The 21769-nt window shown below is 34.2% G+C and overlaps 1 protein-coding gene across 4 annotated transcripts in view; it reads left to right on the forward strand.

The window, feature by feature from the left end:
* Positions 1–21769, forward strand: part of USP47 (ubiquitin specific peptidase 47) — a 109403-nt gene that overhangs the window by 82490 nt on the left and 5144 nt on the right. For all 4 annotated transcript variants that reach the window (XM_069471168.1, XM_069471169.1, XM_069471172.1 and 1 more), the window contains 11 exons: positions 529–584; positions 2876–2988; positions 3710–3814; positions 5778–5985; positions 8357–8472; positions 10865–10984; positions 12795–13572; positions 18325–18500; positions 18861–18941; positions 20293–20408; positions 20774–20892. In XM_069471168.1, the coding sequence (XP_069327269.1) occupies positions 529–584; positions 2876–2988; positions 3710–3814; positions 5778–5985; positions 8357–8472; positions 10865–10984; positions 12795–13572; positions 18325–18500; positions 18861–18941; positions 20293–20408; positions 20774–20892 (1988 nt within the window). The remainder of the gene's footprint in view (positions 1–528; positions 585–2875; positions 2989–3709; positions 3815–5777; positions 5986–8356; positions 8473–10864; positions 10985–12794; positions 13573–18324; positions 18501–18860; positions 18942–20292; positions 20409–20773; positions 20893–21769) is intronic.

Consider the following 21769-nt stretch of genomic DNA (forward strand, 5'->3'; position numbering starts at 1 on the left):
GTCATTAAAAACAAAATAGAGGCCAGGCGCAGTGACTCATGCCTGTAATCCTAGCACTCTGGGAGGCCGAGGTGGGAGGATCGGATCACTCGAGGTCAGGAGTTCGAGACCAGCCTGAGCAAGAGTGAGACCCCGTCTCTACTAAAAATAGAAAGAAATTATATGGACAACTAAAAATATATATAGAAAAAATTAGCCGGGCATGGTGGCACATGCCTGTAATCCCAGCTACTCGGGAGGCTGAGGCAGGAGGATCGCTTGAGCCCAGGAGTTTGAGGTTGCTGTGAGCTAGGCTGACGCCACGGCACTCTAGCCTGGGCAACAGAGTGAGACTCTGTCTCAAAAAAAAAAAAAATTTTTCCTTTTTTCTGGAATGTTTTAAATGTGAATGTGTCTGTGAGCAGTGGCCTGAATTTCTAATTATTTGAAAGAAAAAAATCACAATGTAAAATAAATATTTGATGTTAGGAAATGGAATCTTCACAACCTACTTTTTGTAGCTATTAATCTTTTTTATATTTCTACTAGCTCCACAAATGCATATATGCTGATATATAGACTGAAGGATCCAGCAAGAAATGCAAGTATGTTAACCTACAGTTATTTGATTTTACCTGTATTGTAAACTTAATTTCTGTTGTAAGTTCTGCAAACCCAGATAACCACTTTTAAATGATAGGACAATTAAGTTACCTGGAAGAATTAATTATAAAGACTGTTGTGAAATAATACCAAATTGGAAAAACTTGTTCAATTATTTTTTAATACACTGAGAGGTAAATAAAACCTACTCATCATTAAATAAATTGAATGTTTATTTGTAAGCATATTTATTTGTAGTAAGATTATATTATGTGCAGTGCGATGCAGTGATGATAAACCCAACCTTGTCATAGCTCACCAGCTGCATGTCCTAGAGCAAGTTATTTAATCTTTTTAAGCCATTCTTTCCACATCTGTAAAGTGGGAATAATAGTATTTTACAGAGTTCTTATAAATATTTTAATGAGACAACAGTTCAAGCATTTAGCATCATATCTGGTATATAGTAAAAACTCAAATTTAGCTCTTTTTGCTTTTTTTCAGTTTCATGTTTTTTGAGTATTTTAGTGTCTAAATGCTTTGAATGGAGACCCTAGATAACCTGAACTTCTAGTTTACTACTTCAGAAACATTTTTGGGAACTAGAGTTAAATATCTCTGCTTATTTAATTAAGAATCTCAGAAATAATCTTGTATATAAAACATGTTTGTTTGCCTCTCTTTTTTTGGTAATTATTCCTTTAAAATATAGCAGTTCTTGTTTTTTCTTGCTAACTCTGACTCTCTGAGGCAGTATTGCAAATAGGTGGGGGTGTATGTGTGTGAGAGTATGTGTGTACATACAGATACGTACACAGGTGATATGTTTGCTCATATTCTTTTTATAATTAAAAAAATATAATCACTATCTTTGACTTCAGCATATTTCCCTTGTTCAGAAACTAAACAATACCATGCTATTAGTAAATCTGTTTTGAGCGTAATAATGTTTATGCTCATACTTTTGTGAACCTTCATTAGATTGTGAATTGAGTTGGTACAAGGCTTAGGACTTATTCTTCTTTTCACCAAAGATATATTCTAGGATCTGTCATATACTAGTTCAAAAATTTACTGTGGAATTAATGAAAAAATAAATAGAAATTATAAGAAGTTATTTCATAATAGAGATTTAAGAGCAGAAGTAATCATTCTTATTGTATCATTAAAAAAACTCTACCCCAAACAGTAACATCCCAGGTCATAGTTATCTGGAGGCAGAGCCAGGATAGTAATTCATGTGTCTTATGTGAACCCTGCCTTCTAGTAGTGCAATAACAGCCTTCCTTTACCTACTCTCCCAACTCTAGTTTTGTGCTGAAACACCAGAGGGCGCTGTCTGAAAAGCTATAGAATATTTTAAAAATTAGAACTCATTTCTAAAACAGTGGCTTTTTACCTTACGTAGAGGCATGATGTTTTTGATATATATTATTCTCCCTATTTAATGCCAAATACTAATTGGCTTTATTAAATGGTGTCATAATCTGATACTGTCACTTTTAATATTTTGAATGAATACTATGAAGTTCTGATTATTAAAAACTTTTGCAAAAATAATTATTCATACATAGGTCTGTGGTAACCATTTTTTGTATATACTATTTTCCTTTAGTTGTTTTAAAAGTAACCTTAGAAATAATAATCACTTTTTCTTTATTCAAATTAATCTTGACTGTATATATAATAGAAGCAGAAATATAAGAGATATTGGTTTTGTGAATCTGGCTTCTTTGGTTAGAAGGCAGCTAAAAGATTGCTTTGAGAACAAAGGAAAGATATTATTAGAGAAGAATAATAGACAAATAAATAGCATTTATAGTAATAGCAGCAACTGCTTTTATTAGATTATATTATATCCCAGGTAATAACTTTAGGGTGTAGGCACTATCAATAAGCTAAGAAGGTTAGTTCTTGAGAAGTAAACGTGCCTACAGTCACATAGATTGATGGTGATGGCACAATTTGAAAGCAGAAATTATTTCCAAGTTTCAGAGGGGCTTTATCATTCTAAAATCTTAATCTACATACTGAAGTTGTTCTGGAGCCAAGAGCCATTTTGGATAAATATATGCCTTTTTAAAATATGAGACCTAACCATGTGCCATTATCAACTACCTCCTCATCTTCACCCTTGTCTCAAGAAGCTCATGTTCCAAGTTAAGAATATAGTTGAATATATTTCCACGAGTGCTATAGTAGAAGTATATACTGTGGGAGCACAGTAGAACAGAATGAATAAAGGGAGCTCAATTTCAGTGACATGGCCTTATCCTGTTTTTATTATTAATAGAATTTCTGGAAGTAGATGAATACCCAGAACATATTAAAAACTTGGTGCAGAAAGAGAGAGAGTTGGAAGAACAAGAAAAGAGGCAACGAGAAATTGAGCGCAATACATGCAAGGTTGTATTCCGTAATTTTATTTTTAATTGAAGGTGTTAAGTTTGTTGAACTGTAATTCTCCTAGCTAACTCATTGGGTTGATTCTGTACACAGTTACACTCTCATGATCATTAAGCAGTGTAACCACTGTACTACAAAGGTAAAATTTGGTTTAATTTGATGCATAAAAACTCAGTTACAAATATGTAATGATAATGTTCAGTGCTGGTGAGGCTGCAGTGAGGTGGACATTCTCATACCCTACTTCAAGAAGAATAAATCAGTAAAACCTTTCTGGATAGAAATTGAGTGATATTTATCAAGACCCTTAAGCAAATTTATATTGTTACATAATTTCTCTTATATGAATGTTACCTAATGAAATAATCACAGATACTGTAAAAATCCTGACTACAGGATATTCATCCCAGTATTTTCCAAACTAGGGGAAAATTGGAAACAACCTGAACGTATATTGGTAGGGAAATGATTATATAAATTAGTGATACATGCTTATAAAAAATATACAATTGTTAAAATTAATGTTTTTGAATTTTTTATGACATGAGACATCATGTCACTGTCAGTTATTAAGTGAGTAAAATAGACATGAGAAAGAATGATCTCAATTATGTTCTTTAAAAAATTACAGTATTTTGACAATTAGGAAAAAATGCTGTCCAATAAAGAATGAGGCTTTGACTCTTGACTTGCTGAGTTGATTATATTTTACATTTTCTAGATAAAATTATTCTGTTTGCATCCTGTGAAACAAGTAATGATGGAAAATAAATTAGAGGTTCATAAGGATAAGACATTGAATGAAGCAGTAGAAATGGCATATAAGGTATGTTTAATTGCACTGTTGGCATATACTTATTGATACCTTATAAACAGTAGTAATATGATTTCCCAAGTTTTTATTATAGTTAATAGTAATATAAGCACTTGTAGTAACTTTTATAGCTTATTAATTCATATATCTCTTACAGGGTAAAGTTTATACCTCTTCTTTGGAGCACACTCAGTTGATTTTGAGAACTTTCTCACTCTGAAAGTCAGTTAAACTTTCTAGATCCCAGAATTAGAATTAGAAACAAAATATTTATTTGTTCTTTCCATTCGTTTAGCAGATATTTATTGAGCGTCTACTGTATGAGACATTAGAGATACGATAGTGAACAAGACAACATGAGGTGTTAGCGAGACCAGAGAGGACAACATGGTCACTGCTCTTATGGAGTTTTCAGTCTGTTGGAAAAAACAAACGAAAAATATTTAGACATCACAATTTGCAATTATTTCATTATTTAACTGCTATAAAGTAAATCAGTAGCATATTGAGATAATTTATTTTGAGGCCTTATCCATGAGAAGGAGACAGCTATGCACAAAGTTGGGGAAGAATATTCTAAGTAGAGCAAATAGCTTATACAAAAACTCTGAGGTGAGGAAGTGCTTGGTATGTTCAAGAAACTATTAACAAAAGAAGGAGTAGTATTAATATATTTAGATTGTCTTGAATGGGCATAGAATAGCATAAAATGAAATTAGAGACTTTGTAGGAATAGAGGTTTGCATTTTGTTCTGAGAATAATGGTAAGTTATTAGTGAGGTTTGAAAGGCAAATAGAAAGGGAAGCACTCTTGCATCAGCTCATTCTATTTTTTATTTTTTTTATTTTTTTCCCACCCTCACAGCCATCAGCTCATTCTAAATGTCATTTGTGATACTTGACAAATTAAATTTTTCCCCTTTCCATGTAAACATTAACAGAATTTGACTGAAATTTAAATATCGTTACTTTGAGAAAAAATTGCATACTGTATCATTTCATATATAATTATATATAGAACCAATGAGGAACTAAAAATAGCAGACAATATACCTGACATTGTTTCTCAAAGTGTGATCCAGCATAACCTGCACGAGAGTCACATTCTTGTTAAAATACTGATTCCTGTAAATGAATCAGAATTTCTGTGCTGGAGCCTGGGAATATGCATTTTAAACAAGTATCTCAGGTAATTCTCAGGAGAGAAATAAGTCAATCTTATATACCAAAAATAGAGGTTCATTTCTGATGAGTAGAGATCAATGGGGACACACTGAGGCTTACAAATCTTTTTTAAAAATAATTGCAAACCTTAAATGGGCATTGAATACTTCCAAGCAATCCTATGTTTCTGCAGGAGGCTTATTTCCTAATCAAGAGTTATTGCATCCAGGGTATGTCATCTACTAGTGACATGAGCTAGAGGAAAATTTTATGATAGAAATTCTTATGCCATGAACTGTAGTTTTCTGTAGGCTAATATTAAAAGGGATGTCCAGAGAGGAATGGGGTGGTACTTGGGAGACATAGAAGCTGCAGTGGCCTTAAGAAACATGCTGGCCTCCTATAATTAGGAAGATTGTCATTGGACACATGAGTTATCTGTTCCCTTCCAAATTGTATTAAAAAAACAAAAGATGCATATTCTAGTTGGTTGGTTGGTTTCCCTTATGTTTCCAGTTTAATTATTACAGAGCAATAGATTATGATACAGTGATATTGAGTCTACATCTAAAGTTTAAAAAAAATGAAAAATATCTTTAAATTAGCATATAGTTTGTATGATTTATTCATAATGAAACATAATTATTTAAAAATAACATTCAAGTCATTCCTAGAAACATTGCTACTTTTGATGCAAATCGTAAGTACGTGGATTTTGTTTGTTAGGACTTTTTGGTAGTGCCATTACATACCAGACTAAAACACTATATATATATTTTTTTCTTTTTGCTGGGGGATTGTTTTCTTTTAGATGATGGATTTAGAAGAGGTAATACCCCTGGATTGTTGTCGCCTTGTTAAATATGATGAGTTTCATGATTATCTAGAACGATCATATGAAGGAGAAGAAGATACACCAATGGGACTTCTACTAGGTGGAGTGAAGTCAACATATATGTTTGATCTGCTGTTAGAGACAAGAAAGCCTGATCAAGTTTTCCAATCATATAAACCTGGAGGTAAGCAATTTTACACTCTTTCGAGTTGTATTAGACTTAAAATTTCCATGAGAAAATGTTTTGTTTATAGAAATGAACATAATTTTAAAAATTCTTTATATGTTCTTAAAATGTAGAATAATTTTGACAGGTTGGGAAGTAGTAACAAGCTTGGAATTAAATTCTAGATTACTTGCAAAGACCTATACACAAAATTTAAAAAAGAAACAACAACAAAACTTCTAGCTTACAGTCCTCAGTGGGATTTTTCTTCTCCAGTAATCATTCTGTATGCTATAAATCCCTAAAGTTATTATTAATAGTTCCATCTCTTAGGAGGGTATCTTTCTTTCTCTCTTCATAAAGAAGACCTTGGTTCAAAAAAGTGTGTTCCCATAAAGTCTCAGAAGTAGAATCTGTTTTCTAGAGTCTCTTTAGGGAGAGGTAGATTCATAATAACTGTGTCACTATCAACATTTAAATTTTTTTTCATCTTCTCCACTTCTGTAGGTCCCAGAGACTTCACCTTTTCCTTTCTTCATTAAATCTATTACATTCATTCAGTATAGTGGGATTTTTTTTACTTTGTTTGGGACTGCTTTGGAAAGCAAAATACCATGCCTCTAGTTTTCTCAAAGTTGTCCCTGAAGACGGTCTTTCTCATGTCTTGAGCTTTCTAGTAATCAACTATATATAAACTAAACAAGTAGGAGAAAATCAAAATGTTTAAATAATTTTACAAAATTCTTACTGTTGTGTCTTGACCCTAACTCTCTTGCATCTGTGGTTAATCAGAATTCCGGCTTATATTTTCTGTTTTTTCATAAAAGTTAAGCTTATAAAACTCTTCTGCCCTTTTAAATTCCATTCCTCTATGGATCCTGTGTAGCTGCTTTTTTTATGAAGACCTCTCTCTTTAAAGTAGGTTAGGGGTAGTATTCTTTCAAAGAGCTCTCTCTTAAGTAGGTAAATCTCATTTCTGAAAACTTGGTGATGCCTACTTCAGTCAGACTCTGCACTGTCTGCAGAGTCTCTTTGGGACATTTCCTTGCAGATTTTTGAGCTAGATAGAATGATTAAAGTATAACATGGGTCAGCAATAATACCACATTTTTGAATGAACTCTAAATGTCAGTATGGATTGTAAGACTTATAAAGTAATCTCCTTTATTCATTAATAATCAAGTCCTTAGCAGAATATTTTGTAAGATTTAGATAAACAACATAGGGAAAAACTGAGGATTGACATATAATACATATAAGAGGTTAAAACAAGTAGAGAATAACTATTAAAAGTAGTGTTTGGGCCGGGCGCGGTGGCTCACGCCTGTAATCCTAGCACTCTGGGAGGCCGAGGTGGGCGGATCGTTTGAGCTCAGGAGTTCGAGACCAGCCTGAGCAAGAGCGAGACCCCACCTCTACTAAAAATAGAAAGAAATTATATGGACAGCTAAAAATATATATAGAAAAAAATTAGCCGGGCATGGTGGCGCATGCCTGTAGTCCCAGCTACTCGGGAGGCTGAGACAGGAGGATCGCTTGAGCTCAGGAGTTTGAGGTTGCTGTGAGCTAGGCTGATGCCACGGCACTCACTCTAGCCTGGGCAACAGAGTGAGACTCTGTCTCAAAAAAAAAAAAAAAAAAAAAAAAGTAGTGTTTGAAGATCATTTATTTTCAAGAGACTAAAAGTTTAGTTATAAACATGATCTCAAAACTGAAGAGGGGAAGATGGATTAAATTGTAACATGAAAGATTTAAGTGAAAAAACAAACACATAAAGCAGAATAGTTTTTGTGCAGAATTTTCCATGGGCTATAGAGAATATTTATATTATTTTGATAAAAAGAGGTCTTTGATTATGAATAAGGTTTTGAATAATGATAGTTGTTCAAAAGCAAGTGGGGGTGCAGTGCCTCTTTAGTATTTATTTTGCAGTGTCTGGCTTTTTATAATTATTTAGTGTTGTAGTTTGTATCTGTATTTGGAACTTTGGGTTTGTATTTTCAATGTGCTCAGTAAATTTGACAGTATTGTCATGTTTTACAAGGAAACAAAACATGTATTTTTAAAAATCACATTTTTACTTTTGTAGGTATATAGGTCAAAAATAATACTTCCTAATGAAGACTACTATTTAACATTTTTAAAAGAGAGCTAGGAGAACTTTTTATTAGCCTCATTTCTATTTCTTTATATATGTGTGCTTGTATTGTGATAAATTGTGAAAGATGTTCTTAACGTGCATTACACATATATAACATACATCTGCTCTTGGTAATTAGAAAATACTGTCTTTGCCATCTACTAAAAACACATTAAGAATGCGTTGCTTATGTGAAATATATTAAAATAATAACCTCCAATTATGTCTCTATGTCTTCCAATGTGACAGAAGTGATGGTGAAAGTTCATGTTGTTGATCTAAAGGCAGAATCTGTAGCTGCTCCTATAACTGTTCGTGCTTACTTAAATCAGACAGTTACAGAGTTCAAACAACTGATTTCAAAGGTAAGTTTTAAAATTGGTCAGTGAATATTTTTGAATGCCTGCTGTGGTACAAGGCACTGTGTGATATTTAATAACATATAAGCTCTACCTCAAGGAGCTAATATTTTATAGTTAGAAGACAACTATAGGTTAGGAAAGAAGGACACTTCAAATAGAAGAAACAGCAAAGTATGGAGGTAAGAAAGTTTGAGACGAGTGCATGTAACAATGACTTGTATGTTTTGGCTGTATCATTGTAAAATACAGGCTTGGAAACGTAAGTACAGATTATTAAAGGATTTAAACAGTAAACACAAAAGTTTGGGCTATCTTTGGTGTAGGCGATAGGAAGGAGATTTTCTGTTTGTTTTCTATTTTAGTATAGCAGTGGATGATCAGAGCTGTGCTGTAGAATTGTGACTCTGGTGACACTAGACTAGTGTTCCACCTGGATTGAAGGAGAGCCAGGAATGGAGATGAGACTGTTGAAATAATTCAGGTGAAGGTGTGTAACTGGGAATGAGAGAAAGCGTAGATTTTGAGAGTGATTATGTAAGTGGAATCGGCAGGACTTACAATTGGTAAATGTTGGGGTAAGGCAGAAGCATGGATGACCTGAGGGATTTCAAACCTGGATAACCAGAAAGCTTGTGATATATTAATAGAAATAGAGGAGGGAAGTGGAGCAGCGGACTTGACAGGGAAGGTGATGAATTAAATATTGGCCCCATTATGTGAGTAAGTGTTAAAGAACATAGGCTCATTCAGATTTTTTGAGCTGGAAATATATAATGATGAAAACATTCAGATTTTCTTAGGAAAAAGAAACACTCCATACAAATGATTATTATCTATTCAAGGGTCCTGTACTCCTGCAGTCCCTAACCCCTGGGCCGCGGACTAGTAGTGGCCAGTGGGTTATTAGGGACCAGGCTACAAAGCTCCGCCCCACCCCTGCTCCCCCCAACCTCTGTGGAAAAATTGTCTTCCATGAAACTTAGGAAACTGGGGGCCGCACAGCAGAAGGCGAGCAAATGAAGCTTCATAGCTTCATCTGTATTTACAGCCTGCTCCCAGCTCTCCATTGCTCTCTCCGTTGCCGCCTAAGCTCCGCCTCCGCAGCTCCCCGCACTCCCCTCCCCCCATGGAAAAATTATCTTCCACAAAACCGGCCCCCCACCCCGTGCCAAAAAGGTTGGGGACCGCTGCCGTACTCTATAAAATCTTGAAACACAGACAGGCAAAATTTTGCAGGGTTCCTGAACTTCAGATTAAGATCCCTTGGTATAGTGGAAATTGTTCAGTAATTGCAGGTCAAGAAATTGAGTCCAGTTTTCAGTCATTCATCTTATGCTTTTTATCATTTGGGGTTTTTAATACCAGTTTAACAGAATTGTAGGAATGTTAATAAAAAATAAATATGCTTTAAAAATATTGTAAAGTATTATATAAGAATTGATGGTTACTATATTTAAAAAAACGACTTCTAATGCTTTGTCATCGTAATAATAGCCAAGAAACAAACCATTTTGCAAAGTCATATTTTATGATTAAATTGTTCATAAATGCATATTATGTTAGTGTAATTTGCTCTGCATTATATTTTAAAAATATAAATGCCAAATGTAAAAAAAAATTAAATTTAATCCAGAGTGTGAACACTGAGGTATAATATGAAGGAAACACCCAATAGCCCCTTGCCTGAAGAAGCTGCTAATCTTGGTGAAAAATATGTCCATAGAGAATAAAGGTGATCACAAAACATTGTGTCAACAAATACAGTGTTTTGCAGTATAACTAGACTGCCTACCAATTAGGTATTCATAACTGATACCATTAGTTGGTATTGAAAACAAATTGTTTTTTAAAATGTAAATTATTTTTATCTCCTTTCATATGAAATTCATAAAATGACTCCAAAAATTAAGAGTGTAGAATTTCAGAATAAATTTTATCCACTAATCTCATTTTATACAAAGGAAAATTGATTTAATAAAAGTATTAGCACCTGTTCACAGAATACAAAACAGCCTATCAAAATCCATGGAGTTAAGCAGGTGTCAATTTGACGTCAACTCTCAAAAAGTCAGTTATTTAGTTTCTTTGGAATCAAATCACCTCATTTACTTGGCGAGTTTGAGAAGCATAGAATTTCTAGTGAAAAATCCTGAACTTTAAAATAGTTTCAGAGGATACATTAATAAGTGGTAGTTTTGCTCTTGATTTGCAGCATAATTAATGGATACAACTAATAGTTTTTCCCTTCGATATTTCAAAGATTTTAAAGCCTTTACTAAAATTATTTTTCTGTCTGCTACTTTTAAGAACTCATGAGTGTCTTGTTTCCCATATTTCTGAGTCAAACAGAATTATTTTTGAAAGAGTACTTTTTACTAAATTGCTTTTATTATAGGCCATCCATTTACCTGCTGAAACAATGAGAATAGTGCTGGAACGCTGCTATAATGATTTGCGTCTTCTCAGTGTGCCCAGTAAAACCCTGAAAGCTGAAGGTTTTTTTAGAAGTAACAAGGTATGTCTTTTATTTTTTCATTACTATTTTCTATGGTATTTGGTAATGGTAAATGAAATTAAGTTCAATATTATAAGCCTGGCCATTAGAGCTATCCACTGTCTTCTTAGAGCTTAAATTCTCACATCTTTGCAGAAATTACCTTCCTTTGTAGTCAGGTCAGATCAGGCTTCTTTCTGTCCTCACTGGTTCTCCTCTTCCTGCCTTTGTTCATGTGCACCCCTGCCTGGAGTGTTCTTCCTCCTCTCCCAGCATTTTTGTTCTCAAGCTCCAGCTTAGTCCTCCTGCTCTGGTGAAAGCCTTCATGACTATTTCTACCCACAGTGATTATGTCCTCTGAATTTTGTTCATTCTTAAGCTTCTCCCATAAAACAGTACTTCATGGTAAGTCAGAGGCATGCCCAGTCTAGAGATAATTACAATCTTGGGTTCACCCAGCATTATTCCCTTTGCCTACTCATTTATCTTTGTTAGAAAGGAGAGCATTCATATTGATCCTCTTGTTTTATCACTTGATATTATTTTGTGTTCCATCATGTATCGTTTTTCATATGTGTTTGTTCCTGATGTCATTGATTCATTCTAGATAAATTTTCCTTGTTTGCCATCTTTTATTTATCACCTTGTCCAATCTCATTCATTTTAATGCAGTCTAGTGTTTTGTCTCATTTAATCCTTCTTAGTATTGTTTTATTAATCCTAATGTATAATTTTTATTCACTATGTTTTTTTCTAATACTTTTCTGTGTGGGGTTGTGTGTGTAAAACATTCACATATCTAATCTGCCATACATTGTTTTAGGGTAAGAAGTGCGGGAGGGATCTAACTTTGTTTTTTTCCTTAAATCATTTTTCTTCCTTAAACAGTTAGCTGATAGTCCTGATCTGTAACATTTACTGAATAGAACAATGATAGAGTTATTTTTTAATGCAAAACCCAGCATGTTACTGATAATCGCTAAATTAGTGTGTATGAATTTCATTTTTTAAAAAAAAACTTTATTATGGAAAATTTCAAATATATACAAAAGTAGAGAGAATAGTGTAATGACCCCCTATTTCTCCATCACCCAGCTTCTACAATGATCAACTCTTTTTTCATCTATATTTAACCACCTACTTCCTCTATATTTAACCACCTACTTCCTCCAGATTATTGGATAAACTTTCCCAGCATCATATCTTTTCATCTATAAATAATATGAAAATATATCTCTTCAGGATGAGAATTCTTTTAAAAATATAGCAATAACATTATATACCTTTAAAATTAAAAATGCCTTAATATTAGCCTAGTATCTGGTGTTCAGAGTTCTTTGATTATCTTACAAAATTTTTTTCTGTAAGTTTCCTGTGTCCTTTTTGTTTGTTTGTTTTCTTGTAATTTATTTGTTATAAAACCAAATCATTTGCCCATTAAATTTTTTTATAATCTGGATTTTGGTGTTGCATTCCCAAAGTAGCTTTATACATGTTCCTCTCTCTACATTCATGCTGAACTTTGATTTCCTAAAGAGAAAGATATATAATACAAAAGTTTCTGAAAGTGGACAGCCTGATAAACAAGATGTGTGTTTGTATGTCTGTCTGTCCATCTCTATCTTAGCATAGTTTTATGACTAGTTGCAAAGATATCTGAGCCTAAAATTTGTTTCATTTAGTCTCCAGAACAATGCAGTGTCCTTTAGAAACTTTATCATCACAAATTTTATAACTTACTATGTACTGTCTTATATTGATGTGATATTATGAAGAATGAGAATGTCACTAAAATTAATGATGTAATGTAAGTTTTTGACTTACTATTTAGGTGTTTGTTGAAAGTTCTGAGACTTTGGATTACCAGATGGCCTTTACAGACTCTCATTTATGGAAACTTCTGGATCGGCATGCAAATACAATCAGATTATATGTTTTGCTACCTGAACAATCTCCAGGATCTTATAACAAAAGGACAGCATACCAGAAAGCTGGAGGTGATTCTGGTAATGTGGATGATGATTGTGAAAGAGTCAAAGGACCTGTAGGAAGCCTAAAGTCTGTGGAAGCTATTCTAGAAGAAAGCACTGAAAAACTCAAAAGCTTGTCACTGCAGCAACAGCAAGATGGAGATAATGGGGACAGCAGCAAAAGTACTGAAACCAGTGACTTTGAAAACATCGAATCACCTCTCAATGAGAGGGACTCTTCAGCATCAGTGGATAATAGAGAACTTGAACAGCATATTCAGACTTCTGATCCAGAAAATTTTCAGTCTGAAGAGCGATCAGACTCCGATGTGAATAATGACAGGAGTACGAGCTCAGTAGACAGTGATATTCTTAGCTCCAGTCATAGCAGTGATACTTTGTGCAATGCAGACAATGCTCAGATCCCTTTGGCCAATGGACTTGACTCTCACAGTATCACAAGTAGTAGAAGAACTAAAGCAAATGAAGGGAAAAAAGAGACCTGGGATACAGCAGAAGAAGACTCTGGAACTGATAGTGAATATGATGAGAGTGGCAAGAGTAGGGGAGAAATGCAGTACATGTATTTCAAAGCAGAACCATATGCTGCAGATGAAGGTTCTGGGGAAGGACATAAATGTATGTACTTCAAAAGAAAAGGGGTCCTTGAAACAGCATCAGTTTTTCTCTCCATTTATTTAAATATTTAGTAAAGCATTAGGTACTTAGTTCTAAGATCACCGGTAACTTTTTGGATTATAAGATTATTTTCTAATGACTTTTCTTTCATTATTGATGCAGTTATAGTGAACAATGTTCTTGGACCTATGCAATACGTTAAATGATAATTATGTCAGAACTCTGGTGAGATAAGAAGTAAAAAAATAGTATTCAGTATTAGGATGGAATTATGATAAAAGTACTAAAGTAAAAAATTTAAGGAATGCTTTAAAAAGTAAATAATATACAAAACAAAAAGCCCAGACACTTTAGAAAATTTGACATTCAATGTCCAGGAAAATTTTGTTTCTACATCCTCACCCTTCTCTCTACCCATTCCTTCCGACATCCCCTCAAAAAGTCCATAATCAACTGGGAAAGTCAGAGAAAGAAAAAGGGCTTTTTTTAAAAAAAATTGTTACTTTGGAGTAACTCCAGGCAAGGTACAAACTAGAAATTCTGATGCATAAATTTCAAAAAGATGGAAGCGATCTGTCAGTTTGGGGATTTGGGACAAGCAGCAACAACAAAAACTTACCAACATTGTATGATACTTAAAATAAAAGAACTTTTGTAAAACCCAAGACTAAAACCAGCTAAAGAATTAGCAAGTTCTCAGGTTACAAAATCTTTCTTCAGGTGTAAAAGGGAAATAGCTAAAAATCTAAGTGCTTTGCATTAGTCTTTAACAAAGCAAATACTGATATTACTCCTTATATTTTTATATTTTACTTTTTAAGACACTTATTTGTTCTCACTTAAAGCTTCTCTGACCTTAATAAAGAAAACATTGATATTCTCATTTGACAGATAAGAAAACTGAAGCTCATAGGGGATGAATGCCTTGCCTTAAAGTACATATGTAGCCAGTAAGTGGGACCATTACTAGAATTTAAAGCTTCTAATTGAAGGTACTTGCTGCTTTTACCTTTGGGAGAGAGCCCCACTCTTCATTCATCCATTCATCCACCCATCCAGTTAATATTTCCTGAATTCATGCTAGATGCCAGGCCCATTATAGCTATTAGAAGAAAAGATGACTAAGATGCAGCCTTATGCTTCATCGAATGAAGAGGAGGTACACAACCAGCCGCTCTAAAAGTTGTGTTATGATGCCTGTAGTCACAAAATTCTGTTTATTAGAAGGAAGTAGTAGAAATTTTGAAATCAGTAATAAAAGTATAGAGATTTGTGTTTTTAACTAGTTAGATCCAAATAACACTGAAATTATATGACATCCTTATGTATGTCTTGCAGAAACTCAAGTGTGAAAATGTGGATTAGCTGGCCAAAATGGAGACAGAAATCGTATTATAACCATACATTAAATTTCTATGGAGCATTTACCTCTTAAGGCTCATTAACTCGCATTATTTCATTTAATTCTCTTAACAGCTCTGTGAAATTGTTGTTAGACAGTTTGAACTGGTGAAGAAACTGGCTCAAACAGACTAAGTAATTTGCCCGACATCACACAGCTAGTAGGTTGTACTGCTAGGATCAGACTCAGTTATTCTGATTATAAGCTCCATAGCTGCCACCACCGCTCCTTACTTTCCTTACGTTGTAGTAGGAAAAATACTGTATTTAGGAGCTACTCTATTTTCTTCCCATGCTCAACCGATCAAGAGCACTGGAAAAATTAAAAGTAGCTAGCTCCTTTTCAGGAAAAGGTTGGAAGTTTCTTTTAAGTGATTTGTTTTAAAATGATGTGCTGAAAATTTGACTGGATGATAGTCTCAACTTCAGGAAGAATTCAGTGGGAATACTTAGAATTATAATTTGAAGAGTCTTGTTTCCATCTTAGAATAGTAAAGTCTTTAAAAAGGAGATTGTTGGCCATTTTAGCCTTTTGGAAATTCATACTAGGCTAATTGACTAGTGTTCATTGGAATAGTAAACATGATGGTGAAGAGAAACCATTTGCTACAACTTACGTATTTAGGCGTTCAGAAGCCATACAGAAGGCTTGTTTGAAAAGAAAAATTAAGACCCTGGAAAATGCCTTCTCACGTTTAGAGACAGGGGAGCAGGATTGGTAGCCAGCAACCAGGTTTTTCAGGAGTCTGTACTAAGACTAGTTCATAGCAGTTCCTCAGTCATCTGAAAGTAGGTATCTGGGAAAACGTGGATGGTAAGTGATAATATAGGTTCCTCAGACCAATGAAATGTCAAGGTGTAATAGGTAAACAAAGAATTTGATATCTGAAGAATGACATACTATGTGCAGTATAGGCAGTTCAATTAGGAATAACCCAACAGTACTTAAAATGATGGTCTTTAAGCTATCTGTAAGTTATAATCCAGGAGTTGTTTCAGAGAGTAACTACAGACCATTCTCTGAAGATACCATTGGGATAAGACCTGGTTGTAGCTTGTAGGCACTTGGGTATATAGAGCAAAGTCAGATTAAATAAAGATAATAATGCATTTGCACTAAAATTTCTTTGTACAATTTTGGTTACCACTGCATTCAAAAAATACATAAGAGAAAGGAAAGAAAGAGGCAAACCCTAAAGACATTTTTAGGTTGTACTGCGAAGAGACTGGATTCTTCAGTCTAAAGAAGTAGATAGGAAAAATGGTATGATGGTAATCTCTAAAATCATAATTATAGCCAGTAAATTAAACTAACACTCTTTGCCAAGGCTATGCTAAGCATTTTACATGTGTTGACCCAAAAACACAATATGGGATATAAATAATATTATTTCCATTTTATAGTAAAGGTAACTGAAATACAGAGAGGTTAAGAAGTGAAAGTCACAAATCTAATATACAGAGAAGAGTTAGGAATTCATTCAGGCCAGGCCATCTAATTCCAAAGCTACTTTGTCCTAATCACCATGTTAGACCGTATTATAATCAAACATTTGTGTCTTCCTGTGACACAACACTACTAGAAGTTGGGAAAGAAAAGAAAATGGCAATAATAGCTTAAAGTAATGCTTTAGAATTTACTACATTTGTCATAACAATAATCTGTGAGATTGGTACTATGATCCTATGGGGAAACTGAGGCTTGGGGAGATAAGATGATGTAACTATAGCCATTTATGAGACTAAAATGGCAAAACTGAAATCCAGCCATAACCTTTTAATTTCTAGTCATTTGTTCATTGTACCTTTTTTTTTTTTTCGACAGGATCTCACTGTGTTGCCAGGCTAGAGTACAGTGGTATGATCATAGCTCACTGCAGCCTCAAACTGCTGGGCTCAAGTGGTCCTCCTACCTCAGCCCCCTGAGTAGCTGAGACTATAGAGACAGTGTCTCACTATGTTGCTCGGGCTGGTCTTGAACTGCTGGTCTCTAATTCCTGGCCTCAAGTGATCCTCTGGCCTTGGCCTCCCAAAGTGCTAGGATTACAGCTGTGAGCCACCATGCTCAGCCACCGTTACACCCTTCTCTCAAGAAACTTAGTACCTTGCTGGATAGCACAAATAGAGGCTTCTTTGCCAAAAGTTGGATTATTAACATTTAAGGGCACTCCTTAAAGCTTAGAAATTGGCATTTTAAAAAAACTAAAGGTAGACAGTAAACAAAGTTCCCACCCTCTTTATATTTTCTTCTAATTAGTACTTGTCACATTTTATGTGATGAACCTATCTATATTTTTTATAACCAGGGAAACAGTCAGTGAGCATTAATTTACTTGAAAAATCCACTCAGAAAAATTCAACCCAAGACTTGGGATGCCCCGCCAGTGTAAACCAGGAGTGTTTTAAGGTCTCATCCTTTACCGTTGTAGATTTCACAGAAAAACAAGACTTTCCGTAGGAGGCGACTCATGGCTGTAGAGGGACCATGGGCCTGAGGCAACATGGTAGCACTGCCTTATTCTAACAGAAAGAGACAACTAAGTTATGTTTTAGCTTTTTGCTAGAATATGAAGAACAGGGTAAATAGAAGCATTCCAGAAGTATCCTCCTGAGTGGCTTATAAAATAAGGGACAAAAATTTAAAATAATAAGCATTAGGAAAAAATTAAGCTCATCAAAGATAATCCTATTACAATGCCAAGAGAGCTTAAAGTTAAGGCTGGAGGAGGTAGTAGTTTCTGATTCATTGAGATACAGTTCCTGTTACAGCCAAAGCATATGATAAAACAGACGTCTTGGTATGCTAGTCTTGACGTTTTTTTCTAGTAAAAATCCTAGAACTAGATAATATTACTAATAGTTTTTGAGACAATTACTATGAATCTGGCACTGTGCAAAAAAAACAATAAATGTATCACCTCACTGAATTCACACCGCAACACTGTGAGCTAGGTTCTGTTACTATCTCCATTTTTCTGATGAAGAAATGGAGGTATGGAGGCTGGTGACTTGCTCCATGTCCCATAGCTAGTAAGTACGCAGGGGAGATAGGGTTGAAATCCCACCTATATGTATGTATTTTAAAAAGAGTTCCTGGAAGTTTGATTTCAAATTCAGCAACGTAAATAAATAAATAAGCACTTAAATAGCTCAAAACATTTTAAGCTGTCAGATTATACCTGTCGTAAACTGGTTTTTTGTCCGTTCAATATAGTATAGTAGTCAAAAATCTAACTGGAAAAGGGCTACTTCTTCCTTATAGTATAATAAAAAGTATATGATCTGTTTTATTTATACTCAAGTTTTGTTTTACAATTTTGTTCCTGTTTTGTTTTGGTTTTTTGTGCTCAGGGTTGATGGTGCATGTTGATAAAAGAATTACTCTGGCAGCTTTCAAACAACATTTAGAGCCCTTTGTTGGAGTTTTGTCCTCTCACTTCAAGGTCTTTCGAGTGTATGCCAGCAATCAAGAGTTCGAGAGCGTCCGACTGAATGAGACACTTTCATCATTCTCAGATGACAATAAGGTTGATTCAAATAATCTTTGAATAATTAGAGTCTGTTTTAAATGATAGATTTGAGAACATCTTGTACTACTTCTAAGTAAGGTGAAGTAGATACCCTAAAAGGATCACTTGATGTTTTGTGGTTATTTGGGTTGTTTTTTAATTGTTGTTTTTCTTAGTTCACCTAACAAACATTTGTTTAATGTTAACTGTGTGTCAGTTGCTGTTCTAGGTGCTCGGGATTCAGAGGTATAAGATATACCTGTTCTCAAAGAGTTCATAACATAAAGAATTTTGAAAAGCAAGACTAAGCAATGGGTCGAGAATGAATTGTTTATTCTACTGAGACAACATATCTAAAAAAATGTTTTTAATTTATAGATTACAATTAGACTGGGGAGAGCACTTAAAAAAGGAGAATACAGAGTTAAAGTGTACCAGCTTTTAGTCAATGAACAAGAGGTAAGTAATACATTTAAAAGCAATGTAAGGTTAGTTTTTGTTATACTAAAAAGATACAATGCAGAGATTTTATTATTAGTCATTTCCTTTTATTTCTCTGAAGCAGGGGTCAGCAAATTTTTTCTAGGAAATGTTTTAGTTTTGTAAGCCATAGTGTATCTGTTGCAATTACTCAGTTCTGTCATTGTAGCACAAGCAGCCATAGACGATAATTCTCATTCCAATGGGAATGAGAATGACTGTGTCCCAATAAAATTTTATTTATGAAAACAAGCAGCCTTGAACTTGGCCCTCAGGCCGTTGTTTGTTATCCTCCTGCTTTAATGTGTTGCTACAAGTGCTGAAGTGAGGCAAAATTTTCCTGCTATTGAAAAGGGATTTTTCTGTGCTTGCTTTCTGCTTTCATGTAATGCTACATGTGGGTAGTAGTTGACCTGTAGAGTCTGTAAGTACTTTTTGTGTTCAGAGAGTCATTTTAGTATTTAACAAGCATTTACATAGTGTTTATTGTGTACTCTAAGTGCCTGTAAGTATTAACTCATTTAATCCTCATCAATGAGCTCTATGATGTAAGTACTATTTATTATATTATTCCCGTTCTATAATTGAAGAAACTGAGGCACAGAGAAGTTAAGTATTTTGGTCAGGGTCACACAACTTGTAAATGGTGGGTTAATGATCTTAACAGGCTATGTTTTTTAAAGAGTAATCAATAAAATATTTTAGGTTCTAGTGTATGCAAGACTCGTGAATACCCAAAAGAATAAGACAAAGATCATATTTTCCAGATGTTTATAACATTTTATTGGGGACCTATACAAATATAAAAACTGGACATTTTTCATAGAATGCCTTTTTTTGTACAACAGATATTTTATCTGGCACCCATTGTATCTCTTACGTGTGACCCATGCATTTTGACTTATATGTTCTGAGTTTGAGGTGTGTGGATACCATGCCTCTGTTGAAGCATATGATTAATGGATTTGGGGAATTAGAATGCTTTCCCCTCATTTTAGTCCTTAAAATTCTTTTTACTTTCAAAATTGTGGTTATTGTATTACAAGGAGGGAAATATGTGAATGCATTATCTTATTTAATCTTCACAATTACCCAATGAGGTAGATATTGTTTCTCATTTACAAATGAGAAAACTCAGGCACAGAGATGTTAGGTAAACTTGCCCAAGATAGCTGAGCTAGTAAGTAGTGGAACTAAGATTTGAAACAAGGAAGATAGACTCCTAAACCCAGGCCCTTAATTGTCACACTATAAAGTGCAAATAAAATGTTTTGGTAGTCCTTATTTTAATGTGTAATTCCAAGCTCTAATTGTTTGTTTATTTTTGTAGCCATGCAAGTTTCTGCTAGATGCTGTGTTTGCTAAAGGAATGACTGTACGGCAATCAAAAGAGGAATTAATTCCTCAACTCAGGGAGCAATGTGGTTTAGAACTCAGTATTGACAGGTAAAGTAAATTTTCAGTGTCATCAACAATTTGAAGAAAGACTGTGTGGTCAATTGATATGGACTGGTATGGTTTTCTAAAACTAGAAGAATTAAAAATTCCTATACTAGTCAGAATTTTAGTGCTGCAGATTAAATTAATAGGACTAAGCAAGAATATTGGAAGTTTGTTTGAATTTCCTCTGGAGTATCCTAAATTTGAATTACTGGGAGCATTTCATTACATTTTCCCCAAATTTTAATGAATAACCATTGGACTTTTGTATTTGAACATAGTTTGTTTTTCCTTGGTGTCAGATTAATGTCAATTTTTTAAGTTAAGAGTTTCAAATTATAGTAGTTTTAAATGTCTTATCACATTTGTAGGTTTCGTCTAAGGAAAAAAACATGGAAGAATCCTGGCACTGTCTTTTTGGATTATCATATTTATGAAGAAGATATTAATATTTCCAGCAACTGGGAGGTTTTCCTTGAAGTTCTTGATGGTATTGTCAATATTTTTTGTGAGGAAATATCAGTTAGAAATATTCTAGGTTCTAGAGTCTAGAACTAATAGAAGCATATAGTTTTAATATAAAGATATTGTTATGGATTGATGTGATTCCTTCTCGTGTCTAATCCCTGGGAGTTTTATTTTCTTCCTCTGTGTCTTACTGTAACTTTTTAAATTAGTTCAGCTTTCACCCATCTTTCTCTGGGTCTCATTTGCCCTATTTTTAAAATTTCAGAATTGTATAAGGGTACACAAGTTTTGGTTACATAATATGCTTTTGTACAGTTTGAGTCCTCATTTGCCTTTTAAATATTTCTTCTTTTCTCTAATTTTGAGAATATTTCCTTATGGGGAAATTGCAATTTCAAAGTTAGATTTTTAATACATTTTAAGGAAATCCTAATAATAATTTCTTAGCCATGTTTGTTATTTAAGTTTCTTTTTTCATTATTTCTTATTTTGTATTGAGGCTGTGGTACTGATAATTTATCCGAGATTTGAGAACAACGGCTTAGTTTCCTAAGCTGGGTGGCTTAAGCACTAGAAATTTCTTATCTCAGTTCTGGAGGCTAGAAGTCTGAGATCAGGGGTATTTATTGGCAGAGTTGGTTCCCTCTGAGGGCTGTTAGGAAAAATCTGTTCCATGCCTCTTCTCTTGGCTTCTGGTGCTCTGTTGGCCATCTTTGACAATCCTTGGCTTATAGATACATCACCTCAATCTCTGCTCTCATCTTAATATGATGTTCTTCCTGTGGGCTTATCTGTTACTATCCAGATTTCCCCTGTTTATAAACCACTAGTCATATTGGATTAGGGCCTACCCTAATGACCTCATTTTAAGTTGATTACCACCATAGAGATCCTATTTC

This window comes from Eulemur rufifrons, chromosome 6 (genome assembly GCF_041146395.1).
Source record: "Eulemur rufifrons isolate Redbay chromosome 6, OSU_ERuf_1, whole genome shotgun sequence".
Taxonomy (NCBI): domain Eukaryota; kingdom Metazoa; phylum Chordata; class Mammalia; order Primates; family Lemuridae; genus Eulemur; species Eulemur rufifrons.